Here is a 16,598-nt window from a genome sequence, read left to right on the forward strand (position 1 = left end):
CTGTCTTTCTCATTTTAGTTTGCAAGGATCACATTATCATCTCTCTGCTTGGTCCAGATGTCTATTACCAGATCTTGCATATTATGCTTACATTTAGCCCTCTGGAGCTACACAACGCGCCCCATGTTACAGAATACAGAGCAGAAGTCACGAAGCCCAAAGAGAAAACAATTTGAACTCCAAAATCTTAGGCAACACAAAGACCTCAAGGGTGCGTTTGAGTCTGTGATGCCTTCAAAGGTACAGAAGTAGAAAGAAGGAGCAGTATTGCAGAAGTCAGAAGTGATGGGTAGGCTGCCAAGGAGCCAGGAAAAGCATAAACCATGAATGGCACAAAGGAAGAGGGACTGGGGGTGGGGAAGAGAGGGACAGACAACAGAGCATGAGACAATGAAAAAATGCAAGTTGACCTGGGATGAGGATGGAAGCAATCGAATTATTTTTAAATAATTTTTTGGATGAGCACCTATATTTTTGGCAGAACAAACCAAAACACCATGTATGTTTGCAAGCAGTCTGAGACAGTTACTGAGAAGACTGATTTAAACATGATTAACTGTAAAATAAAAGCAATTTAAACATAGTAACTTTTATTGACAGTAATGCAATCTCTATTAATAAAGAAATGTTACCACCAAAATCTTAAAATAATTTTTACCCTAAATGACAGGCATTTCCTGATAGGATGCAGTGAACCCAGTTCCCAGTCATCGCATTACACAGTTTGACAAATGTAATGCTCAACTTTACACAGCCATAGGCAACATCGACAATAAAACAGAATTTAGGAGTCAAAGCATAAACATATATATTGCAGCCTTTCAGACTGGATTGAAAACAAACCACTTTTTCTAGGGTGCGTGGAGAAAAAAAAAAAAAAATCAGTAAATGTCCTCTAACTACAAAGTTATTTCAAAACTTTGGGTCACTATCAGTAAATGTCAGTATTCACTTAAGCAATGGCAGCTTATTTTTCAAAAGGAAGGAAACATATCTTTGCCATCCAACTTGCCTTCCAAAGCAGCAGCACGAGGAATGAATGCTTTGACCTGAGATGAAGCAGAGTTCTAATACAAGTTATTATTTACTTGTGACCTTAAACAAGTTACTTATTTTCCATACTTTAATTTCCTCAACTATAAAAAAAGAGAATGACAAGTGAACTCTTTGGCATAAGGAAGTCGCTACAGATCTGCAGCTCAGGCATTACCCAATTTGGAGAAAACTTGCTTTGATTAGCATACATAGTAAGGTATAATAGCATTTGCTAACGTCCTGCTTTTGACCCTGTATACAAATGACATTCAAATCCTCAGCCTCCTTGCTTCTCTATGAAAAAAACATCTAGATTGTGCTTTGCTGGTATCTGCCTCACAAGCTACTACAAATTCCCCTATTCCACTCTATTGCCTTTGCTGTCTAGACATCTTAAAACACAGTACTTTAAACCATTTAAACCTTCTTATGACCAGCAGAAATCCCTTCTCTTAATTCCAAAATGGTTACTGTTCTAACACTAACTGCTCACAGCCTCGTGATTAAAGCTCCACAACTTCACAAGCTGAGTTTATACTTGCTCTTGCTTTCCTAGCCATCCCTTTGTAGTCTCTCACTCCTTTCCTCATCATACAATTCTCAGTTCATGTCATTACATTCATCTACAGCCACCCATCTATCGGTATCAGACAATGTCAATCACCTCTTTCAAACCCCACCCTAAATTTCTCAATCTTTGGCCTGCCTCCTGCAACTTCAGATTATCTAAATGTAGCTGTATCTGCTACCCTATAAGATTCAGTATCTCTTCTTAAACACAGGAAATACATCAAAGAAAAACTAAATTTCACCTTCTGCTTTCCGCAAGCTCTTCTCAACACTAAACCTTTTCCTGATTTTCAGTCATCTCTTCTTTCACAACAGGGAACAGCCTTTTGCAAATCAACATCCATTATCAAAATCTGTATTTTAATTAACAGGACAACATCATTTAGTACGGCCAGGAATGTGCATTTATAAATACATGAACATTTTACATACTGCTTTAAATATGCAACTTCTAATTTTAAAACTTTTCCTGAAAACACTCTTATATTTAGTCAAACACCATTCCCAAATAAGGTATTATACAAGTAGCACTAACATACAGTTACTTATAACTCTAAAGATGTGTGGAAAACTGACATTTTTCACCGCAGATAAACAGTAGAAGTAAAAAGTAAATACTTTTCAAATGGAAATGAACAATGCTCAACACTTCATAAAACTGCTCTCTTAGCCTACCTTACAGTAACACAACAATATGATAACGAACTAAGGTTTGTGATTTTTGTTGCAGAAATTTATTACCTGAGAGAACAGTGGTACTTTGCAAAAACAATTATTTTAGGATTGCATTACCCGTCAGACTAGTGAAAGTTTGTATTATGGTAATGTACTGGTTGCTAGTGAAAATTAATTTTCCAGATATCTTACTGAGCTCAGTGAGAATGAATTATTTTGGTATAATAAAAAGCAAAGGATGCAAGCTTTTATAGTGTATCCACTAAAAAAAACACAACACTTGTGAAAATCAACAATAGATCACCTATGTTACTCATCAAGCTTCAGTTATTGCAGCTTTTCCAAAGCTGCAATATATATTTCAATATATATTTGAGATACACACACTGAATTTCCATCCCAAGATCCAAAAAATTTCATTTACCACACCCCACTGGTAACACAAAATATTGAGTGTTTTTAAGGCAAAGAATTCATGTCACACAGGAGTTCCTCAGTCTCTACACATCATAAGTAAATTATGTTGATTTCAGTAAACAAAGCAGAGGACTATTCGGGTGATGCAGTTGCCAATATTATTATAGTGTTCACCTGAAGACTGCTACTATCTACCAAAAAAAGTGAAACAGCATTTACATTACTTATTCTCCATGTGTTATTTAGTCCTTGTAAATGAAAATCAGCTATTTCATGTATTAAACTTCTGACAATGGTGTAAGATAGGAAAACAGGAAGATTAAAACAACTTTTAAACATGATTAAAAAGTAGACCTAAATAAAGTATTATATCACTTTTTAATTATTGATCTATAGAAAGACAAAAAAGAATTGAGAAAAACGCCTGTTAACTATTTCTCTAAATAAAAGTATTATACTTCAATTATTATGGTCTTTGACCCTTACAAATTAACGTTTTTGTTTTGTGTTTTTAAAAAAAAAAAAAGACAAAACCACTATCCATTTCTGTGCAACTCCAATTACCAATAAAGACAGAGAAGTTTTCAATTCTTTACACTTGTTCTCTAGTTACTTACATTTAGGTTCCCATTCACTGCCACAATATTGAGCAGTCTTAGTTGTATGCACAGCAAACACACTGGTCTTTTTAAAGAGGTGTTAAAGAGAAGGTTGAAATTTGAGTTAGGTTTTGGTAAAAACCTTACTGTTTCAAAAGTGAATGTCACAACAAAATAGAAGTTCAAGTTTTGAGTTTATGCTATCCCACTGACCATCCACTGTAAAGATGGACTTCTGTATGACAGTATAAATACATTAACAAAAAAAGGCATGAGATCAGAACTATAATATTGCCAACTCTGATTTGAGCTTGTAATTCAAGAATAACCTAAATCGAATAGTTTTGACTAGCCTGTGAGAAACAACTAACGAACTGAAACAAAGGGTGTTTGGACTGCCTATTAATTCCTAGTAGGAACAACTTCATTTTTTTTCCATTTTCCTATTCACATTAGAATTTTATTTTATCTAAAACACAGCTGAACAAAACAAGGTAGTGACGTTAAACCAGTATTGATGCAGCAGAAAACAACCTTAAGTATCATTCTTGATTCTTGTTCTGACAACAGCTTATTCCTGTGTGGGGAGGGGGGCAGAAGTGTAAGACAGGAAATCTGAAAGTCTGCAGAGACATCCACTAAGGAACTAGCATCAGAGATATCCACCAAGGAACTACACAGAGGTCATCAGGAGAGGGAAGTCATCTCTTGTGTTTGCCTCAACCATGAGAATCAGCAGTTCTAGATTGCTGTGTTGATACAACATACAACTCTTTAGTCTTCTCTTCATTGTTTAAAAAGAAGAAAGAAAGAAAACCACTACCACTTAAAATTTTGAAAAGTTCTAACAATGAAAATGTTTGTTTGGTTTTTTTTCAGAATAAAAATATTTTTAAGAAATAACAAGCTGAATAGTTGGATGATGGCTTCTCATCAGGAAGATGCTGACATGAAACGGCCTACAGAAAATTAGATTTATAATAATCTGATAACAGACGGGAAGTTAGTATTAATATTATTTTCAAGTAGCTGGCTTTGTAAGAAAGTCATCAAAGAAAATATTAAATCTTTCAACATATGCGGAGACTTTAAAATGTTTAACAATGCTATATATTACAAGAACATGAAATGTAAATAAACCATTAAAGCAGTTATGAATTTAAAAATAGTGAAAAGCTTCTGAAAACCTGTCACAAACACAAGGGCTGCTATAATTAGTGTAAAACGAGTCTAACAAGCTATCTGTAGAGAAACAAAAATAATGGTGCAATTCGGTTCAGATGATAACCCCGTAACACCTGAATCACACTCCGCAGTATACAGTACCATACGCATGAAAGCGGATGCAGACGCTCACCTAAGAAGCCTTCAAGTTAATATTTAGATCTGCACTTGTCTATCATGAATCTTGGCTGGAGAAGAAGAAAACAGACTCCCTTGGAAAGGACCCCTGATTTCCCTCCTCTGCACTTGGTTCCTCCTCTGATGTCATACTTACTGCATTTTTTACCCTCCATAGAAGCTCTAAGGCTTGTTTTCATCCTTTATTAGGCGAAGAAATATCTGGCATTTGAGGCTTACTCTGCTAGCCAACAAGTTCACGAAAATTAATTCTACCTCCACAGAAATATGGATGTGAAAAGGTTCTATTGCTGTCTAGCGAGCAGCAAGGATTTGTGGTAGCCATGAGGCCTTGATGCTGAAAGAAGTCTCTGAAGAGAAAATGTAGGTGTATTGAACCAGCTGGCTCCCTTGGCTATCATCGCAAAAAATGGGTATCCGTCTAAGAAAAGGAGAAAATCTCTGACAACATTAAGAACCACTAGTTGTTTTGTATCTCCTGAACCACCAGGAAGGGTGCAAACTTCTGGAACAACATATAGTTAGAATACTTTTTAAAATTAATTTTCTAAATAAATTTTGGGTTAGTATTTGTTTTGAAACTCTTCTGTAGTGTCAATTATCAGTGCAGAAGACCTCCTAACCCAATTTGCACAATTCCTTAGCTAAACAGAGAAGTTTAAGGAGTTCCTCACATGGCCAATCCAATACTGAGATTTGGCTTTCCAGCTGAGGGCTGAACAACAGTTTTTCCAAGAAGCATTTCAAAATATCATGTAATAATATGATTTTCCCCACAGGTGACTCTCTCCATGAATCTAATTCAGTAGGTAAGCACGCAGGCAACATCCAGCCAAAGATACACTGCACAAAAGCATACTTCAATAGAGACATTTTCATCTTTGTTTCATCATCATGTTGCACCACTTACTGGAAACAACCAGTAACTTGCTAAGGTAATGAACCATTAAAATGCAACAGCTAAACACATTGTCATAGCTAACACAATATTGTATCTGTTCAGAATCATGAAAAGTATTTGTGTTTTCTAAAACACTTTAATTATACACCTCTAAATATTACCTTTTCGTGAATTTCTTGTGTAGACTGAGCATCACAAAATGCCACTGTGGCTACATCCTTCAGAATAGGCATTTCTACTGTACAATCCCTGCCATCCAGCAACGCTACCAAAGGGCGCGGATGCATGGGCCCATTCATGATCGGAGGTCGAATGCCTGTGAAGAAACAGAGAAGACCTGTTATTCAAGCCATGCAGATTTAATAAAAAAATAGGTTATAGCTAGTCTGTTTGTTCTGACTGCAGAAAAAGATTTCAAGGACTGAAGCCAGTTAAACAGGAACAAGCTTATAGTCAGCAAACAACCAAACACAGAAGACCTAAGTAAAAAATGCCATGGAGGCTCAGGAGGCTGAACAATGGAAGATAGATAAAACCACTAAGGGAATAGTATGTTTGTTTTTCAAAGGGACATCCTTACTGCACTATCAAGAAGTGTCCCTTCCATCTTAGCCAAGGTTAAGTTTTGATTGGATTCCATACCTTTGTGAGCTCTACACAGAGTGAGAAATATCTTGTCCAGGCTTGTAAGAGTGGAGCTTATGGAATATCATAAGCAACTCAGTGAGGATTTGAGTACGCAATTTACATATATGATGATGATCTACTGAGACTAAAGTTTAACTGAAAAAAAAGCCTACAACACCAAAATTTTGAATTTACTGAAGATCCAGTGCCCAAGTGTACAGGCTAATTGCTGATTTATGTAGGTCTTCTTAGACTTAAAAAGTTTTACAAAACAATTCTGTATAGCTTAGTCAAACAAATACATCACATTTAGTCCACCATTGAAAACTCTTACAAAATATGAACAAAATACCCCTCCCTAAGTCAATATCACACTTGGAACATTGCAGAGACAAAGAAATACACATTAAATATCTGGGGAAGGAAAATCAGTTGAAAGTGCAGACTTCATTTATACCCTCTTTATGAAATCTTAAAATGAAAAGTAATCCTTGCAACAAGATAGTTAGAGAGCATCTTTTTAACACTACAGATGCTATAAATATACGAAAGTACTCAAGGGAATAATGTTAAACCATTACATTTACACAATAGTAGTTACGTGTGGGTGGGAAAAAAAGGGACTTCCTCAAGAGGTAAGGAAAAGCAAAACCAAGAATAAAGTACATTATTTTTCTCCTCTTTTAAAAGCAGCTTTAAACACTGCAAAGTGAAGCAGTCTAGATATTTCTTGTATGCAAATTTCAACATACTTTTGTTGCAGTGTGAATTTAAAAACATTGCTTATTGCTTGATAATACAAGTTAGTCCAACATTAATGCAAAAGATTGAGGTTCCTCAGCTACCTTCTACAAGAAATCCCTGCATCTTATGTCCCAGCCTGTGCCAAGAAGCAAGCCCTGAAAGACTGTCATCTGCATTTTAAGTGGAAGGAAAATTAGTAGAATCCCAGCTGTACAAAACACCTGGTGAAGAAAAACAGCTCCTGTGGTAAAGACTTTCACAAGTCAACAGAAGCAGCATATTACTCCCCGATGGGGACCAAACTCAGGTCTGGGACTGAAGCAGTACAGCTAAGGAGACTGTTACCCTCGGTCTCAACTGTCCAGCCTGCACCCGTAAATTTCCAAGTCCACTCCTAACCAAGTCAGCATGACAGACCAGCCCGACTACAATCTGGCATTTAAGTTCTTTACCTATGCAATCAGGTTTTATACTTGAAGACGACTGAACAAGGGTCACTGGAACTTTTCCTATATGCACGCAGTTTCAGCTAATGCCCTATCTGCAAAACTTCTAGAAAATGCAGCTGGCTTTAATTTAAATGTAACTGCACAATGCTTTAAACTGCTTTTTTCAGCAGCAAACAGCAAAAGGATCTTTCAGACCCAAGGCAGGAGGACAACAGATCCTCACCAATCCCTCTGCATTTGGTCACTAAAGTACATTTGGTTCTTTTTCTGTTCTAGTCCCATCATATCCCAACAACTGATTCCGCCAATGGACTGCAACTGTAGTACTGTCACCGTAGCAGACAGGAATTCAGATGCGAAAACTATTCACCAGCACCCATTAAAACTATTCTCTGTTGTAAATCCACCAATCCCTAACCTCTACTTCAATAGATATGCTTAGAAATAACACAAAGATCCTTTCAGAAAAATAGTCTTTATATCCAGCCACCAAAATTAAGTGTAAGCCTTTCTAATATAATTTTTAAAATTGTGCATCTTGCTAACTTACTACTGTTACCTGTTTAAACCAGAAACGGCCACATAACTTTCTTACAGTCCTTCTTAGTAAATAAACCACACACTAATAATGCAGTACAGGACACAAACATTACAATATAAATGTGACATAGTTATCCAGACAATAATGACTATCCTTTAATGGCAACTTTATTATAAAACCCCACATTAAATTTACTTAGAAACACCCTAAAATGAAGCATGTTATAGAATTGTTCATGTTTCTTTCAAAAAAGTATATGTAATAGCATTAACAAAATGCAATTATGTTTTGAAACAAACGTAAAAGTGACATTGCAAGTCCTATTCATATTGAATATAATAACTGTGCTCATTTTACAACTGAAATGTTATGGTTGTTGTCTTAATTGTCATTCCAGCAAAGCCAGGATTTTCAATGACAAGTTTGAATCCTAGCTAAACTAAAACTACATAAAGAAAACAGAACTTTGACACTAGAGTTGTTGAAGATGAATGAGGAAAAATGTCACAGATAATTCCCTTAGCTACAACTAAAGCAGCTCTGTCAACAGAAGAATGCACACAGTCCAAATAGGTAACAGAAGACGAGATTAAGAACTGTCACTTTTAAGAATCAGTTTTATCACTAAAGCTACCTCAGAAAATCATGAGATACAGTATCACAAAACACAACCCTCTGCAACAATGATTTCTCTAAAATACATAAAGGTGTGGTCTGGTTTTCCCCTCACGCCAGTGCATCTATCGATTTCAACCAAGTTACTAGTGTCTAAAGCTGGTGCTAAGTGGCATGCCAGAACGAGACAAAGCACAGAAACGAAAGTCAGAAAAACAATGAGAAGGATAAAACCTCGCCAGGAGAATCTCAGGCTTTGTTAAGTGTCCCCAGAACTCAAATGCATCTAGTGACCTTGACCACAAAAACCCTACAAAACATTGCTTGCCAAAATACTTTCTGAACTGGAGCATAGACTTCCTGTTGCACAATCTTTCTGCCTAAATACCGTATCACTGAATCGCAGACAATAACTCAACACTTAAGTAAACTTACAGTAACTTAATCACAGTGGCAGTCACTGTTTAAAGTTTACATTTGAAAAGACACAGTTTTCATTATGAATCAGAACCCTTTGAACAAAAACCTACTTCTTCCACCTTTTAGATACGTTCTGCCTGTTTCTTATCTAGAAATGTCACACTGCACCATGTGTTTGGCTTTATAGCAGACCCTTGGAGTGGCACGATAAAGCAACATGTATTTAAGAGCAGTATTTTCCACACCTACATTAACAGTAAATCATGCAGCTTGGTGCCAGAGAGAAATAACTGTAAACCGGTCAAAAGCGACATTCAACACCACAAATATGAAATTAATTAAAAAAAAATAATTTCACTTAGCTGGTTTATTTAAGTATATGGTATAGCATTTCACATAACACAGGTAACAAAAATTATACCATCCACCCCCACATCCTAGAACCTTTGTTATGGGAAAACAATCTCAGTTTATCCTAACTCGAGACTTTCAGGAACCCCTACCAACCTGACATTTCTTAATCTGAGCTTGATTTCCAGGGTCATGAATTCGATTTCTCAATGCTTTACAATCTTCAGCATTCTGAGGCAAAATAGCAGCCTGTCATTCCATCCTCATTTCCATGTCTTTATTTTTTCTTGCAGTCTCCTGTAATCTTGAACCAAAGCTTTTAAACTTCTTATCCACTGCAACCTCTGTAGCCTGGATGGTGTTCAAATTTTTACTAAAAATTAAACACAAACAATACATTAAAACAACGTTAAGGGTCTGACTTGTGCTCATAGAAGCCAGGAAACTCAAAGTAAAAGCTTCTCACTGCATCTGTACCCTTCCCCCTTGCGCTGCTGGCTTTCCACCACACCTGCTGTGCTGCCACCGGCCATTACCATACCAGGGAAACCAGTGGTCTGTTAAGACACACACGGCACCTTGAGCAGGACAGCAGGTGTATTGTAAATAGACGTACCTGGAACAGTCGGCATCACTCAGGCGGCAAATGCTTTGCCTAGGTGAGCAGGGATCTGAGGATAGTCTGTGATCTCCAATACCACCCGTGCTGGAGAGCCAAGTGCTCCAGTGAGTACCGGAGATGGAGTGAGAAGCCTTAACTCTGAACTTGCTGGTTTTGTTCGCTATAAGTCAGGCCCTTAAGGTTATCTAAATGTATTTAAGAAAAAAACCCCAAAGTATCCCATGAGAACCCTAATCCAGCTATTAGTTTGGGGTGGTTTTTTTCCCCTCCAATATGGAAATAATCTGGTGGTGGAGCTCTTGCCCCAGTAACAGCTACTGTACCAGTGACCGATGGAATTTTTTTAAAATAATAGCAGGTGTAAGTATGCACCGACAGAGCCATTGTCCATACGTACCAGCTATTCACCATGCAGCTAACAGACAAGTGCCTTTTCAGAGCTGCAATTTGGACTATTTTCTTGCTCTTAGAAAAAAAATTCTCAAAACCTTATTCTTGTCTAGCTTTTATGGAAAAAATCTTCGAAATGTAAAAAGCAGCTTTTAGCTGCTGAACCCTACAGAAAGCTGGCCTCACGTATAAGGAATTCAAACGATTGTGGCTCTTTCGCAAACCAGGGGATTAATGAATTTATCATCCAGCTTCGTAACTAAAATTGGAGAGGACAGCTTGTGAATTATTACCTCCATACCTCCGGCAGCATGGGGACTTACAAATTATCAGATCTACCTTAGCACAAGAGGTATATTTTTTTAAACTTGAAAGAAAAAAAGTAGAAAAAAGCAAGCTACGTAAGTGGGAAGTTTCCTCCCCCCTCCCAAATCCTACCTGCACCTCCTGTTGCTCCTGAAGCCACGGTGGACCTTTGTGTACCACACTCCAAGGGGGAGAGGCTGAAGCCAATACCATTTGACATACTCACAACTGGAGGATAAGAAAGCTCTCGCTGACACCTTCTATCTATACTGTTATAATCTATTTTAAACCTTTTGTAAAACAACCTTTTACGTTATAAACTGACAGTAACCGAAGTGATCACATTGCACAAGTAACAGATATCTCAAAGCAGGCAGTGACCATTTGCTGGCCTTAGAAAACACACCAAAATGAACAAGGTAAGCTATTAATGATGATTAACAACGTCACTTTCACATTTTTCTGCCACTGATTAATATAACGTCATTAAAATCAGGAACGTCTCAAATAAGGCATACTAAGTAAAGGACACTGTCAGGTTTGTAGGCCCAAAATTTGACCTACCTTTCATTTTCTTAAATCTGTTTGCAAAGTCCATGTAATTCTTTAAATGTGTTTTTCTTTTTTCAAAACAAATGCTTCAATTCTTTTTTCTGAAAAATACATCAATGCCAAAAAGCACAACACTTATCAGTAACCCTATAATGACAAACCAATATGCACATGAAATGGAGGACAGCAGCCTGGCAAAGGAGAGTTTTCATTTTCACGTTTCTGGGCATTCTTACAAGTGCAAAGATTAAATAAGCAGGAAAACTCCCTTGACAATGTCCTTTTAAAAGAATTTGTCCTACAAAACTTCCTTTATGCACTGTAAAACATCCAAGTGACTTAAGTTTTTTAAAAAAATGCAGACATCTGAAAAATCTAATCAATATTTACGGAAACAAGACTTGAAAATAAGAGTTTGGACATTCCGCTGATTTAAGTCTTGCACATCTAACATGAGACTAATTCCCTGTGGCATTTACCTTTATTTTATATTCTTACCTAGGCTGTAAATTCGGTCAGAGCTGCCACTTATTTACCATAAGCCCTCAAAAAAAATTCGCATGTTTTTATTAAAATAAATGCTAATATGAGTTCAAGTAAAGAACAAGTTGTCAAAACAAACAAAAAATTCCACTCATAACACGAACACAGAAGCTGTTATGAATTAGATTTGCCAATATGCACTATTAAAATTCCTAGATATGACATACTTTTAAAAGATATTTTAAGGTTCCTGACACATCATGCATTTTTAAATTTTGGACTTTGTTTTGATAGCCTCATTGCTTTAAGCACCATGACCTCAAGTGTGATTTAGATTCAAGGCAGACCAAAACTAAAAGCAGTCAAGTAGAAATAAATTTTAAAGTACAATGCAGGTACACAGATCAGTTACACGGATGCAAGAAAAAAAAAAAAAGAGCGCTTACCAGCCTTCAGTATTTTGATATTCAGCATATTTAGATGCTGAATATGCAACACAAAAATCTCATGATTCCACCAGAATCAGAGGCAACAACTTTTGACACCACCTTCAGTATGAGCAAGATGCAATTTCCCATGATCTGGGATGTGGGACCGAGGGGAAGGGAGGGGCAGAGAGGAGAATATTTTTAAATAAAGAACACAAACAAGGGTACATACGAAAAGGTGACAGATACCCTCAGAAGCGTGAATTACTTAGCAGATTAAATTTAATTTCATTTTTTTCTTTTCTCATTTAATGTTTCTAACTACACTTCCTAAGATTTTAGGAACCTGCTGCAAGTCTTACTGCAGTTCATAGGAACGCTCCCAAATCGATTTTCAAAGGAGTAATATCTGGACTTCATTATACACATACAAGAGAAAACTAAGCATAAGCTTCACTTAAAGCATATATGCAGTCTCTGCTGAAGTCTACAGGGCTCACAGGTTAATGCTAAGCACACTGAAACTTTACTGGAAGAGCATCACTGATGAGTACTATGGCACTCTATGCTTTTTATTTACCCAAACTCAGGCAAAACAAGTCATCTTCCTTCTTTTCAATTTGCAAGAGACCAAGAAAAATAAAAGTGGTTTCCGGCGCTGTGTTGACCCAATGATGTGCACAGCAGTCACACCCACTTATATCCTCCTGCTAATTGCGAAGATTGAAATACACCCAGACCGCTCTCCAGGACATTCACAGCTCATTCCCTTACAGAAAAGGTAACAAACACCACTAGTATGCAACTACCACCCTGGTCCATAGACTTCCATGGTACTTAAGATTTATGCACATCACATCATTATTTTACTGCCTGTGAGAAATGAGTGTGGGTATTCAAGCAACTGCTACAACATGCAACATAAACGCCTCAACAAAGAATATTTTGAGACAACTATCTTACTTGATTTTCCCTTTTGGTAATCAAAAGAAAATAAGCCAATGATTTCTTTTTAGAAAATCCCACATTTCCCTCCATTACTGGAACCCGGGAGTCACGATTCTGCATTTCTTCTCCATATTCACATAGCAAGTAAACTCGCCGCTCTCAGATATTAGTCCGATTACTGCAAGGAAATGGGTTGCTGTTGTGTTTTTAAATAGTGATTCCTAAGCAGTCTAAATGCCTGTCAGGGTACAAAAAATGAAGGTCCTGCAAGGCTCATGCTGAAAGCCTATGATCAGAAATAAAGTTCTGTTTAGGGGAAACAAAATCATCTGGAAACATTTTCTATTACTACACAGGTACTTCAAACATCCATGTGAAAACCTGAAGTATTTCACATCTGTCAAAAAATTACTCAAATTACATATTTGGAGCCTGCTATAATGATATGCCTAATCTTAACTAATAATTTTCAAAATAAGACTGAAAACAATATGATTCACACACTTAATGTCAAACGAACAAGGAATAATAGCAAAATGCGTTACTGTAAAACGTTTTAATTGTCCATCACAGTTTAAAAAGCAAACCAAATGACAAAATTCAGTAACAAATTTATCAAGTACTAAAATGAGAAAGCGTAAGTATCAGCAATAAAACATACAGAAAAAACAACATTGCAGAAGCACTGTTTTCAAGTAAGAGATATGTGAAAGCAAACTCCAGAGAAAGGCAAAATATTTTAAAGGACTAAGCTTTCCCCGGATATGCAGCATTTCAGTGTCCATCCACAGTAAATACTTCACTCTGTTTGAAGTATTTTTAGCTTTATTAAGTAATAAGTAAAGGAAGGAGGAGGGGGGAAAAAAAACAAACAAATAAATCAGCAATGGTGGAGCTGCCCTAGTTGAGTACACTCCCATTAATCCCAGCTTCACAGAAATTCTGGGTAAGGCTGCCAACTTTGTGACTTATACCATGAGTTTTACGGTGACTGCAAAATGCCCCTGCCCATGCATGCTGTGGCAAAAGCCACAAACTACTTGATAGCTTGCAGGTATCACTGCAGTGAAGCTCAGGATAGTACCTACATATTAGGCATCAAAGAACTTGAGAATCACAGAATGGTTTGGGTTGGAAGGGACCTTAAAGATCATCTAGTTCCACCCCCCCTGCCATGGGCAGGGACACCTCCCACTAGACCAGGCTGCTCAAAGCCCCATCCAGCCTGGCCTTGAACACTTCCAGGGATGGGGCATCCACAACTTCCCTGGGCAACCCGTTCCAGTGTCTCACCACCCTCACAAGAAAGAATTTCTTCCTGATATCCAATCTAAATCTACCCTCTTTCAGTTTGTGGCCGTTACCCTGTGTCCTATCATTACGCTCCCTGATAGAGTCCCTTCCCATCCTTCCTGTACGCCCCCTTTAGGTACTGGAAGGCTGCTATAAGGTCTCCTCGGAGCCTTCTCTTCTCCAGGCTGAAGAATTAGGATGCTCCAGCAGTCACATTTGCCCATAACTAAGTATGGACATTCATTTCCCAGTTACTGATGGGGCAGTATCCCTAAAACACAGAACTGAATGCATGAATCAAGTCCACATCAAAGATGTCCCAACAAGGTACCATACGCTGGGTATATATCAGGGTATACATTCACTGTCATCTTCTCCCAGGACAGCAACCATGAGTAGACTGATAATGGCAACTGGGAGAGAATCCACCTTAATACACCCAAACTCTACTCTAGAACACAACAGAGCTTATATTTCAGCCCATAAACTTTATAGGTTGGTGGGTGAGACTTTAAAAAAAAAGCCAGAAAACTCCCACTGACAGGAACTGGAAAAACAATCTGCTTCAGCAATTGTAATAGGAGCAGAATGATTAACTCCCTGAGCCATTCCAGTAACAATATGGATCATGCCAAGAGTTACTAAAACACTTTCCACGGAAGAAGCAGTCCTGGAGATTTTGAGGACAATACTTACAATACAGAACACAAGTGTAGAATGGGCTGGTGAAACAGGGCTGCGCTGCCACATGAAGTGAAGTACATCAGTGGCCCTTGCGCTCGCTCTTTTACCCACGTATTCCATACAAAGAAGCACGCAAGCACTGCTTTTTCTTTTTTAAAGCGTGTTATCAGAACTGGCATCTTGGCTGTGATTTTGATAAAAGCCAAACAGCCACGTAATGTCAATTTAAAACATAATACACTCAAAGAACAACTCCTGATTTGCCTGTAAAATAGTATGTATGTGAACTATGAGGGGAAAAAAAAAAAAGAAATCAGTAATTTTTCCTCTCTCCTCCAAAAATGTTTCTTCTACAGCAAGTTATGTTATTCCAGCAGGTTTGGGGTTTTTTTGTTTTGTTTCAAACCACTGCCTGAGCTGTAAGTATGCTTTGGGAAAAAAAATACCACTTTTTAGTGTTGTCAATACAAGCACTTTTGGAGCATTAGTTTCCCATTATGTTTTAAAGACACTGCCAAGCATTTATTACAGAATATAACTTCTGAATGTAGGCTGTCCTAATGGCTACTCCCTGTGCTTCTTTTCTCATGTTTTGGATGCTGTACAGGATGCTGTCTCAGAAAAAGAAACCAAATAACCCAAGCAAAGCCAACATCAAAGGCTTCCTTTATTCTGATCCCAAACACTGAAAGCAATTTCTCTAACAGCACACCTGTACTTTGACCAAGAACGTTAAACTATTACCTGAGGCACTCCTTATTTTCCTTATCAAAATATGAAGATAAGCAAGTGTGGGGCCTTGGATAATCAAATTAGTTTCACAAGGTTTAATTTTTTTTTATTTTTTTTTTTGAGGTCAGCAGAACACACTTGAATGACACTAAAAATAACAGTACAGAAGTATTTTAGATATTGAATACTGACCTCTCCATTTTCTTTGTAACATCTTAACTTTCTCTTTTTAGTTTAGGAAAGCATCTAATGTGATTCAGCATCCTCTCAGCTGAACATCACGGTGCTATGTGTGTCAGCAATCCTTATAGTGAAAAAAAAAAATACTATGACTCTTGTTTAGGGATGGGAAGAACGGAGGAGAGCTAGAAACTTCTTCCAAGATATATAGCTGAAACACTTTTAAAAATCAAAATATATAAATATATACACATAGCCCAGACTTTTAAGACCAGCATAACTAAAAAGGGACAATTCAACATAGTAATTAAGGTAATCGAGGATAATAAATTTCCTCTTGAGTTACTTTATTATGTTCTTGTGAAAACCAAAGCAACCCTGACAAACAGTAAGCCAGTGCAAAGGGCTCCTTAAGTCTCCTTTTTCTCTCCCCTTTTTTGGTTCTTTCCACAGCCACTGACCTCTGCTGTTCTCTGTCAATACTAAGAAAATGGTAGGTGATGATTACAAACTAGAGAACAGTTTTGTTGTAAAAATGAGAAAGTCTGGAGCATAGTGAAATCAAGGTCCCACATTCCTCATCCAGGGTCCTCTGCAGCCAAATGAAACTTGGATAAATAGGATTTTCTGAAAAGATGATCATTTTGAAGGTAAGCAAACAGGATATATAAAAA

The 16,598-nt window shown here is 37.3% G+C and overlaps 1 protein-coding gene across 24 annotated transcripts in view; it reads right to left on the reverse strand.

The window, feature by feature from the left end:
- The window catches only part of CTBP1 (C-terminal binding protein 1), a 249,997-nt gene that overhangs the window by 34,571 nt on the left and 198,828 nt on the right, over window positions 1-16,598 (reverse strand). For 10 of the 24 annotated variants that reach the window (XM_074587319.1, XM_074587321.1, XM_074587320.1 and 7 more), the window contains one exon: window positions 5,721-5,875. In XM_074587319.1, the coding sequence (XP_074443420.1) occupies window positions 5,721-5,875 (155 nt within the window). Of the gene's footprint in view, window positions 1-5,720; window positions 5,876-9,462; window positions 9,680-10,756; window positions 10,848-11,188; window positions 11,278-16,598 lie in introns of those variants that run through there. The other 14 variants (XM_074587333.1, XM_074587339.1, XM_074587336.1 and 11 more) reach the window with 4 other exon arrangements.

Source organism: Larus michahellis, chromosome 5 (assembly GCF_964199755.1).
Source record: "Larus michahellis chromosome 5, bLarMic1.1, whole genome shotgun sequence".
NCBI lineage: Eukaryota > Metazoa > Chordata > Aves > Charadriiformes > Laridae > Larus > Larus michahellis.